Below are 11,668 nucleotides of genomic sequence, written 5' to 3'. Positions count from 1 at the left end.
CCAAATGTATTATAAAAAATAATAAATAAATTTGTATTTACCTAAAGTAATTCTACATATTCAAATATTTCTACAATATACCAATCTACAAATATTTTTAGAATATATGTTATAAAAATTATATGAATGATAAGTTCGTTTAAACTCGCAAGCAACCTTGTGCTTAATAAATAAAGCTTAAGCTCGTTTAAACTTGTCTCAACTAAGTTTTTAATAATTCAATCTCGAGTAAATCGCGAATAGCAATCTCGTTTGCCCCTAGTGAAAAAAACATAATAATAATTTCTATAAAATTAGTATCAAGTTCTCTCTATCCTTGCTATAGGTAACAATAACAACACTCGGCCGATATTTGTTTCTTTCCCTGCAAAATGGCGTCAATCATGCCAAATTTCGGACTCCGGCGACTCCCATCACTAAACAAATTCCGTTCATCTATTCCACCGCCACGTCTCCACCGTTCTTACGCCGTTGCCGTGTCATCTGCTACATACGAAGGAGAGGATTCAGAACCCAACACCAACACATTATCCACCGTCGTTAAAGAAGACCCACATAATAATAATAACAATAACAATAAGAAAAAACCCAAGTCTTCGTTTTTCCCCAAACGCGGCGAGACATTGGAACTGGTGTGCGAGTCTTTAGCGTTTAAAGGAAAGGGTTTGTGTAAGGTGGAGGATACTGGGTATGTTGTCATGTGTGATCGTGCTCTTCCTGGTGAACGCTTTGTTGGCCGGGTTACCCGTAAAAAGAACAATTACGCTGAGGTTCGGTTTATCATTATTATTATCTTGATTTGTTTTGCTACTTCTGCAGTTAGTTAGTTAGTTAGGGGTTCAAGTTAAGGTTGATAGATGTTTGTACTAATAAACAAATTAATTGAATTGAACAGAGCAATTAAGTTGTGGTTCGGTTGAGCCAGTAACTGATTAACTGGAAATTTTGGTTTGGTTTTGGTTATGGTTATGGTTATGGTGTGTGGCATAACTGAATTTGGGTTTCAATTGGGCCTCAACACCAAATCAGACAGTTAAACGATGGTTTAATTAAGTTATGACTGATTGGCCGGAAATTATGGGTCGGTTGTGGTTTTGGTGTGTGGCATAACGGGCCGAGCTACCCAGGGTTGGATCGATAAAAAGCTTGAAAAATGCCGAGCCTTTTCGAGCTTGAGGCGAGCGTGAGCCTCAAATAAATCTTGTTTAATTATCGAGCCCAAGCTTAAGTCTTGTATGAGAAGCTCGATTATGCTCGTCAAGCGTTAACGAGCGTTGTTTTTTTTTTTAAGTTTCACCTATTTTTTACTTCCGTGCATTAATTTCACATTGCACAACCGAGCTCAAGCTGAGTTTCGGCTCGTTTAAGGCACTGCACGAGCTCAAGCCAAGCGTAGGCTTGTTAAAGGTTTTTCTCAAAATTATATAAAACTAAATCAAAAGGCATATGAGTTAATTAATAAATAATAAACGAGTCAGACCCGAGCTTAAAAAACGCTAACGAACCGAGCTCGGGCTTGGCTTGTTTACACCCATAGGCATAACTGAAAATTTTGGTTTTAGTTGGGGCTCAAACCGAACAGTCTCATGCGCACCCCTAATTGAATATGTGTAATTTGGGATAAACCACCAAGGTTATACATAATTTAATCTGATTCTGGTATTTTAAAATCAGTAACACCTGTTTTAAGTGCACATCTAAACACACCGTATGCAGATTTAAGTTTGATGTTGTATAGTCTTGTTAGAATTGCAGGTGACTAAAGTGAAGACACTAAGTCCTCATAGAGATATGGTGGAAGCACCGTGTGAATATTCTTCACATTGTGGAGGTTGTAGAACACAAAATCTATTATATGAGGCTCAAGTCAAGGCGAAGGAAGAACAAGTTCGGGACTTAGTGGTACACGTTGGAAAATTCTCATATAAAGATCCAGAATTTGAGAATGTAATGAAGCCTATTGTTCCTTGTGATATGCAATTTCACTACAGAAACAAGGTTAGTATATAGTATATACCAAAAAGCTTGTTTCCAATGTGTTTGTTTTTTGTAGAGGTGACAATAAGAGAAGATATATTGATTATAACTGCAGATGGAGTTTTCTTTTGGTCCCAAAAGATGGTTACCGAAAGAAAAATTGGCCGATAAAAGCGAAGATGCTAATGTCTTTTCTTTGGGTTTACATGCTCCTGGCTTTTTTGATAAGGTGTTAAATGTTGACAAGTGCTTTTTACAAAGTGAACCTGCAAATAAGGTAATAATATATTAGATTATATGTAACTATCGCCTATAATCTGTATCAGTTACAACAATTTATAAAATCACAATTCTTTACTGATGTGTTTACAATACAGCTGCACACTTCTTTAGCATACATAGTATTAAAGCTGCATTTCTGATGTATAGGTTCTTGCAGCCGTTCAAGAATGTTGGAGAAACCAAGAACTGGGATTGTCACCATATGACTGCAATTCTCATGCTGGATTTTTGAAGCACTTGACAATAAGAAGTGGACGGTACTAATATTTCTTTATTTTCTTGTGAAATAGTGTTCAATTCTGATCACTGGTATCACTTGCCATTAGAGTTAGCTTCTACATGATATCATCATAAATGCATATACAAACCTTTTTGTGCTCCTAATGATTCTTCTATACTCAATGTGCTTTTGTTGTTATCTCAAACGGGTGCTAAAAAGGGGATGTATCAATGTATCGAACGGATTGAAACTTGCCCAAATCTTTAATGCTTACAACCACTAAACCGTTTTTCTTATGCCTGTAAATGAGTCGAACGTTCAGTGAACCTGAACACATGTTTTTGTTTATTTAGTTACAAAAAAGGAACATGAGCACATGTCTCGTTTCTTCATATATGCCCTTGAACATTAGTTTACGTCTGCTCAGTTAACTCGTTCATGTTCATTCATTAATGTTCATTACTTTATGTTTGTTTAAGTTCGCTAATTTACGTTTGTTAATATATACATTTGAATTTTATATGCTGTCACAATTTAGTCTAGTTCTAACAATTCTTTAGGCTCAGCACATTGATGTTCACATTTACTTTTAATTTGTTCTAGCTCAGTTATGTTCGTTCATCTATTTTCAGTACTTCGGTTATTTCGTGAACCGGTCATTTATACTCAACAGATGAACATAGCAAAGACGCTCATTTTCTTAACGAACACACATGTACAAGAAAAACCCGTTTGTTTAATTGTTCGTGTTCAGTCATTTGAGGCGTTAACAAGACCAGCTATTGCTAATTGTACAGTGTACACTGTATAATATTATAATAAGCTTTCTTCTCTTTTTTGCATACTTTTATGTGTTATAGGTTGCTCCTAATACATATCAAATAATCAAATTACAAGTTTCATAATTTTATCAGAGATGTTGAAACACGGGCCCCACAACTCATGGTTAATTTCGTGACGTCTTCCTACAAACCAGAGCTTTTGAAGCCACTTGTAGACAAACTGGCAGTTTTCCCAGAAGTGGTACGTGTAACTGTATCACATATTTTCTGCTGTTTGTTTCATCCGGTTAATCTTTTATGATTATTATTTTTAACAAATATGGGAGACAGGTCAGCATCATGAACAATATTAATACTGCTGTTGGTAACACGTCTGTTGGAGAAGAAGAGTACACACTATATGGGAAAGCTACCATCACCGAGATATTAAGAGGAATGGCATTTGAAATTTCAGCCAATTCTTTCTTCCAGACAAATGCTCATCAGGTATTTATCAAAAATAATAATTAAATTCTCGCAGACTTTAGATTTTGTCAGTCTGTCAGTTCTTGATGGCTTGCTTAGGCTTCTGTTATCTTCATATATGATCGCCCCGACAAATTTTATTTTAATAAATAAAAAGAACACAATATTGCGTTTAGGACCCACTTGGGAACACTATCTTGGGCTTTACAAAGAGAGCAATTATGCCCGGGCCCATGTTTCCCTAAAACCCAAATGGGCACAAAGACCCAAGAGAGTATGGCAACCAATCCTACTTCTCAAAACGAGCCCACGTGGTCCATATGAGATAACTATACAATCCATATCTATGCTCATTGCCCATCACAACAGAATTAACTACCCAACCTTTTTGATAGAACCTGTACACACCTTCAACAACCGCCATAGTCACAACTCACAAGCTCTTTCAAATGACAGTAATAACTATTTGAAATCCTGATACAACAGCTGACATGTGCTTGAGTTTTGACCATGGACTGCCTTAAACCTCTGACCACTTTTGACTTTAAGCCACATTTTGATTAAGAGTTAAGATCCTTCTAGAAATATTCTGGGCTATGGCTGCTGTTTTCTTCAGCTTTAATTTAACTATAAACCACAGTTTGACCATTTTGATTTTTTGTTTTGTAATAATATTGTTTTGTAATCACAAGTAACACTTAAATTAACACATTTGTAATACAAAATAAGTTGATGAACTGTGAGAGCGTAATTAACTGTAACCAAATGGTTTGTAAATCATAAAAAACCAGCCTTTTGGTTTGGTTTCAGTTTTATGCAAAACCGACCCTTACCGAACCGCACACACCCCGTAATCCGACCCGACCAGCTAATCATACTACATGTAATAATGACTACATTGTAATGCAGGCTGAAATTTTATACAAGCTAGTAGAAGATTGCGCTGGGCTTAAAGGAGACGGCTCAGAAGTAGTTCTTGATTTGTTTTGTGGGACCGGAACAATCGGTCTTACACTAGCCAAAAAGTATGACCAATTATTTACAAAAAGTGCTTATTTACATACCAATCAAATTAATCACTTACCTCGGAATATGTTTCCTTCAGGGTAAAACATGTTTATGGTTATGAAGTAGTTCCCGAAGCAATCTCTGATGCGCGTAGGAATGCTAAGTTGAACGGGGTTCACAATGCCACATTTATTCAAGGGGATCTTAATAAAATTAGTGAAAGTTTTGGGAATGATTTCCAAAAACCAGATATTGTCATATCAGGTCCATATAATTATTAATATTCTTGTATAATCTTGTTTATATTATTACCTTTTTGCGTGTTTTTTATAACTTAATTTACTAAATTCTTTATATTCTTCTGCAGATCCAAACCGACCAGGCATGCATACTAACTTGATTAAATACTTATTAAAACTGAAGGCGCCACGAATTGTGTATGTATCATGTAACCCTGCCACATGTGCACGTGACCTGGATCTTCTGTGTCATGGCTCGGTGAGTACTTGTTCCAGAAATAAAAGCGTTATTTATTGTTATAGTAACTTTATTATTATAAATAATGGATAAGGAGGCCAGTTAACTATTGAAACTAAAATAAATGGATTGAATATGTGCAGGTGGATCAAAAGTTACAAGGATGTTATAAACTAAGAAGCATGCAACCTGTGGACATGTTTCCTCACACTCCTCATATCGAATGTGTTTGTTTGCTTGAGCTTTGTTGATTGCTAATTAATCATCATTTCATTTTCTTTTGCGGAATATCTTTTTTCGATCGTTTTTTGTAATATCATGTTTTGCGACGTAAGGCTAGGGGTGGTAAAAACCCAGGTCGTGTAGAACGAGTTAGATTGTTCCAACGACACTTGTATTCTTTTATTGTATTTTATGAATTAACTAATGTATTTAGTAGAATTTTGGGAATTATATTATGATTATTTGAATACACTTTATCGGTCATTTTTGACTAATCAATTTGACTAGTTTGAGTAATACTCATTTAAGCCAACTTTGTTTTATTAAGTCTGGTCCGTGAAGATGGTTTGTATACCTTTTTAGTTTATTTTAATATTCAAGGTTTTATAAAATTAGAATACTTAATTACTATAATATCTTAAAAAAAACATAAAAATATGTTGACAAGTAATATTGTTTTACATGTGTTAAGAATTGTGTGCTTTAACTGTGATCATGTGAACAAGCTCAAACGCTAACAAAGTCTAGCATAAACGAGCTTAAGCCTATACTGAAGCTCATTTAATAAACGAATCCAACCCAAGCTTCATATTCCAGAGTTTACCTATGCTTGTGAATCTATTATTCATATAAATTATAATATTTTATTAACATAGAAAATATTATGTTACATTATGAAATTAGTAGCTACAAATATGAATACCTGTAAGTTACATAACTCACGAATTAGTAGACAATAAACGAGTCGAGCTCAAGATCTAATTAAGTCTTGTTCTCATGTCCCAAGCTTGAGAACTTTGTATAACTATATAGAGCTCGAGATGAGCCGAACACGAGTCAAGCTCAGTCACCTTGTTTACACACTACTTTTAATCTAATTATACTTTTTACCGCACTCTTTACAGTTATGACGAGATAAAAAAGGATGAATCTTTTGCATTCATGAACACCTTCATGATTGCTTGACAATCCTTGTCATATTACATCTGTACACGTATGGGATTCATTTGTTACTTCCAGAAGCCTCTCTTTGAAAACTTGTTACGAAGGTGACTAGTTACTGAGAAAGGATAGATAAGGTGGGCTGTCATTCGGGTCCCCTACAATAACTCACGAGGCCTAGCTAGTAAAAGTTCATGGAACTACTCACAACTATATATGAGCTGTTTCTTTATCCGGAACCTCGGAATTTGTCTCATATCTTCTTGTTAGACATATTGTAGACAATGTACGTGTTGGACAAAATGTGAGAGAGATATCTATTAACGTTGGAGAGTGGGGGCTCGGCACTAAATGGCCCATGACTAACCCACCGGCTCCATATGACCTATCTGTTTGGCTCGATGTAGGGGCGGAACCAAATGGGTCTAGGCAATCTGTCATTATAATTTGTCAGAATTTTATTGTTAAATAGAAGTTTTCATTATAGGAAAATATAGGTTTGACATCTTGGTTGTAGTAAGTAGGTAGGTAAGATAACCTGTTATTACTTATTACACACGATCAAAAGGTTATAGTTCTTAGAGTGGTTTTTGGACAAGAAAAAGGAGAGAGTGTCATTTGTGTTGGAATGAGTTAACAAAAAATTTGTGTGTTTAGGTGGTTTACCGATACCGCTTAGGGATAAGCAAATTCGATATCGGTACCGAATCGGTACAAAATTTTTGAGTTTTGGGATCGGTACGGTACCGGTATTTCTCGAATTTTACCTTCAATACCAATACCGTTCCGAACCTAATATTTCGGTACCGGTACCTATACCAAGAATTTGTGATTTTCGGGATCGGTATTTTCGGTACCGGTACCGGTACCAAGCTCATCCCTAATGCCGCTTGTGTTTCTAGATGGTTTTCTTAAGCACATGCAGAACTTTGTAAGTTGGGGGTGGGGAAGCAACTTCATCGCAAATGAGTGTGAGTTTGCTCAAGGTTGAAATTTAACAAAATGTTGTTTTCAAAAAGTGTGTTGTGTCGATGTGCATTCGGCATAATTTATAAACGTTACTAATAACATATGATTTAGCGGTTTATATCAATAACTTATTAATTGAAATAACTCAAGTCAACAATTCAGTATTTTATTATACGGATGAAATTACACATACATACATACGTACGTTAGCGAGTTTAAACCATCGTAATTATTAATCTTATTTATATTAAACAAACACGTTAATGTTAATTTCACACATACTCACAACACTTCGAAATAAACTTGATGCGGTGAGTGTGAATGACTTCAAAGTTGTAGTTAATGAAATATATATATCGACTTGATTAGCATACAATTCCCTATTATATATATAGTCCACTAAGTTATATAACATTCGACATAGTATTACAATTAGTGAATCTAGTATAATATTTCTTCGACGAATCATACACAAGTTCGACCCAGCTAGGGGTTAATTCCTATGGTTAACTAATTCATACAAAGTTTTAATAGATAGAAATTAGAAACTTAATTGACCCGTCACGCTTTCCAAGTAAATCCGATGTGCACCATGCTCAAATTCCATAATCCATTTCACGGATGTTCTTAAATTTCCAAGTGGCATGCCACGTAAATTAAGTTAATTAAATCAACCAACACTCTAGAGCCACGTGTGAGAATGCACATGCTGTTCACGTGACGTCCCACGTCGGATTAAGTAAGAAAACTTAAGACACATGTCGCGAAGGATTTGTACAACCTAGCAAGCATAATAAACACACGCTCACAACATTATTTCAGATATTGATCGATTTGACAACCCATATATATGGGCCTACGGTCGTATATGTTTTTAATTTATTTGTTAAATACACAACATTATAATTCTTTATAGAAAGATCGAAATATGAAAATAATATATATGTATAAAAAATTAAAAACCATGTTAGAATTTTACTATCAAGGTGGTCTATTCTTGTATATACTGGTTAATTAATGTCAGTTAATCACGTCAAAGTAAGTTAAGTTTATCGTGCGGCTGGTCTAATAAAAAAATAGTCCAACTAAACTAATCTAACATTGTAAACGTTTTTAAAATGACTCAAGTTTGAAGTTGTCACTTTGACGTCTATATATTTTCGTCTCTGAAATCAAGTATTCAATACGCTAAAAAGCCCAAATTTTTAATACTTAATATTAATCCTAATTTGACCATCCCCTTGTTCCCGTTTGTAACCTTAAGATCCACATATATTTATCTTATTCACACACAGTGGCGGAGCCAGGAATTTTATCCTATGGGTTTGTGATTTTTCGGTGCTCGATTTTTTTTTCAGACGTCAAAGTTTTTGGACCCAGATGTATCGGGTCGGGTCAAGTTGATCGTTCGATCAGATAAATAAAATGCAATACTATTAATATAACAAAAGTAAATCGACAACATTTAATAAAATACAAAGTCGTATTAAATAAAAAAAGATCTAACATATTATAGTTGTTTCATACGCGTTTTCATGTTTTGAAAACGATTCATAACATATTCAATTATGACTTAAAAAAAGAACTCATTTTTAATATAACAAATGCAAGCATCATCCATATAATCGTCACCCATCCGATTACTTAAATCATCACCCATCTGATTATGTTTAAGAATGTTAATTGATTTGGCTTAATGACCGATTCTATGAATAACTTTGAGCATCTTTTTATAATATATATACGAGTTACTATTTGTCCATTTATGATGTTTGTTAGTAATTTTTATAGCTTTTTAAAGCTTTTTAAATTTTATAAAGAAGGTATTCAATTCCAAAAAAAAATAACTAAATATTTCATAATCCATGGGTTCGAACCTTTTATTTTGAAATGAAACCGGGTTCGCTCGTTGAAATATAATGGGTTCGCTCGTTAATTCGATACTATAGGTTATATATAAAACCAAAAATGACCGGGCTCGGTCAAACCCGGTGGTCAACATGTGGCTCCGCCACTGTTCACACATAAAATTATTATATAGATATGATTCCCTGGACTATCTTTGTTTTGTGGGTGATCCATAACTTTTTTTTGAACGACCAACGAACATATCAAATGGCTAAAGGCCACCGCCGGCTGTCCCAACCCAGTCATACGGAGCCCTTAAACGCATTCAAGTTATCTTCAGTTACAGGAAAAACCCACCCGCTTGAAGGCCCATTGATGGTAAAACCCAAATCATGATCAAACTGGAGATCACAAAGATCACATTTTTCTTTCATTGAGTCACCCATGTCTCCCTCAAAGTGTTGTAAGTGGGAATTGAACTTGAGTCTCTATTAAGAAACATAAACTCTCTACCGCTACACCACATTAGAAAGGACATCCACAATTTATAATGTCAAAAATGATAATTAAACACCAAAATATAAATGTTTACTTACATATATTTTGGTTATTATCCTTGAACTTTGTATGCTTATTCACTAGAATATTTTTATACTAATTATAAAATCAAATAAAATAATACGTATTTTTTATACTAAATTATAAAATCAAATAAATTAATATATGTAAATGATACCCATTTTATAGATGTGGGTATCAAGTAATGTTTCTTAGTTTAACTGATAGTGTATCTTAAACTTTGAAGGTGATCTTATAATTTGTATACCTTCGGTCAATTTTGACTTTTAATTTTTGTTGAACAGATAGTCAACATTTACAAGCTTATATATATTATGGTTTCAACGAATTATATTCAAAGAAATGGAAAATAAATATAAAAATGAAAGCATGTTCATAACGATATGGTTTTTAACAGAAATTTCCGTGTCAATAAGAATATCAAATATAAAAATGGTTCTATTCGTATATCTTTTTCTATAAAAACAAAGTTATTAATTTATCCGTTTAAAATAATAAATTGAGGAAAAAAAAAACAAAACAAAGTTGACAATGAATATTTGGAGACTTGAAGCTGCAATCTTAGAAAATTTCAAATGGAAACCCATTCATTGAGCTGTAGTCATGGGCAGCATGTGGATTGGATATATATTTGAAACTCTAAAAAATAACTATAAATTTAACACAAACATTAAATGTTATAAAAATCAAACAGAAAATGCATGAAACCTTAAAAATGATGCGTAATTAAAAAAAAAACGAACTGAAATAACTAAATCCAAAGCAAAACCAAATATTTGGTCGGTTTTGTTTTTTCATGTAATTAAAACGAAATAAACCAAACCGAACTAAATGTAAGTATTTTTGTTTTTAGTTTTAAATTTTAGTAATCTCTATAAGAACTTAATAAATTGTGTAATCCAAATATTTTAAGCCAAAATATTTAGGCCAAAATTCATTACTTCGGACCAATTTGTTTTCAACCCAAAAGTTTCAAGTCAAATAGTAATGTAAAAAAGAATTAAAATTGAACCAAACGGTAAAACCGAAACTGAACCCTTTCAAAAACTCAAATTTCGAATATCCAATTTCGGTTATATGATTGAGCCCAAAAGTAATCATTTACCAAACCGATGATGCAGATGACTTCGGCCTTGCCAGGTGAAGAGGTAGGTCCCAGCAGAGCCCAGTTGGACCCGCAAGACTCACCTTAAACAGGGACGTCTGCGCAGAGACCAACTGGATCCGCAGGACCAACCACGCTCAGAGAAGTGACGTCCTTACGCGCAGTATGCAAGCTGGTCCCGCAGGAAATGCCTCCCATGGTGAAGGACTCCGCCTGTTCCCGCAGCCTCGGATACAAGCCATGAGGGAAGGCCACCCGCGCAGCATGGCTACACGCACTAGGCACTTAACTCTCCCCAGTGTCACCTGAAGGAATGAGCAAAGGCGGGAGGGGGAAAACTCCCGCCTAAATGAGCCAGTCCGTATGATGGAGGATCTTTTGTGTGATACCTGACGAGGTACAGACAAAAGATCTGACCAAGAATGCGACAGCTCACTGACAGCAGCATGGCAGACAGCACGCCACAGCACTGTGACCAATAGCCGCCGCCTACCCACCAACTCCTGCCATACCACGTGCCTAGCCTGTAGTTGGCAGAAGAGGAAGAGTGCACGACACGCCTGCTCTGTGTCAGCCGCTACCTATCCACCACTCACAGGCAGGGCACGTGCATAGGTTACAGTTGGTAGCGTGTTGGGCCGGCTAAACCCCTTGGAAACCTACCTTCGGCTATAAATACCACAAATGGTATGATCATATCTTATCACATTATCATCATAATATACCTGATATCTGCTCTAGCAATCTCTTAATATACTTTTATATTTAAAGAGCAATCTAGTCTGATTCTCA

General features: G+C 35.0%; 1 protein-coding gene across 1 annotated transcript; it reads left to right on the top strand.

Annotated features, from left to right (window-relative positions):
• Window positions 1–331: 331 nt before the first annotated feature.
• LOC143604603 (uncharacterized) lies at window positions 332–5,719 on the top strand. Its single transcript, XM_077081029.1, has 10 exons — window positions 332–770; window positions 1,756–1,998; window positions 2,093–2,254; window positions 2,407–2,516; window positions 3,394–3,502; window positions 3,592–3,747; window positions 4,636–4,751; window positions 4,832–4,998; window positions 5,102–5,232; window positions 5,355–5,719. Exons 1-10 carry the CDS (start codon window positions 372–374, stop codon window positions 5,460–5,462), a joined length of 1,701 nt encoding a protein of 566 aa, XP_076937144.1. The 5' UTR covers window positions 332–371; the 3' UTR covers window positions 5,463–5,719.
• Window positions 5,720–11,668: the final 5,949 nt, after the last annotated feature.

This window comes from Bidens hawaiensis, unplaced genomic scaffold, assembly GCF_021521415.1.
Source record: "Bidens hawaiensis isolate Kalapana, Puna unplaced genomic scaffold, B.hawaiensis_p1.1 tig00065958_1, whole genome shotgun sequence".
Classification (NCBI taxonomy): domain Eukaryota; kingdom Viridiplantae; phylum Streptophyta; class Magnoliopsida; order Asterales; family Asteraceae; genus Bidens; species Bidens hawaiensis.
This window is presented reverse-complemented; position numbering and strand designations above follow the sequence as displayed.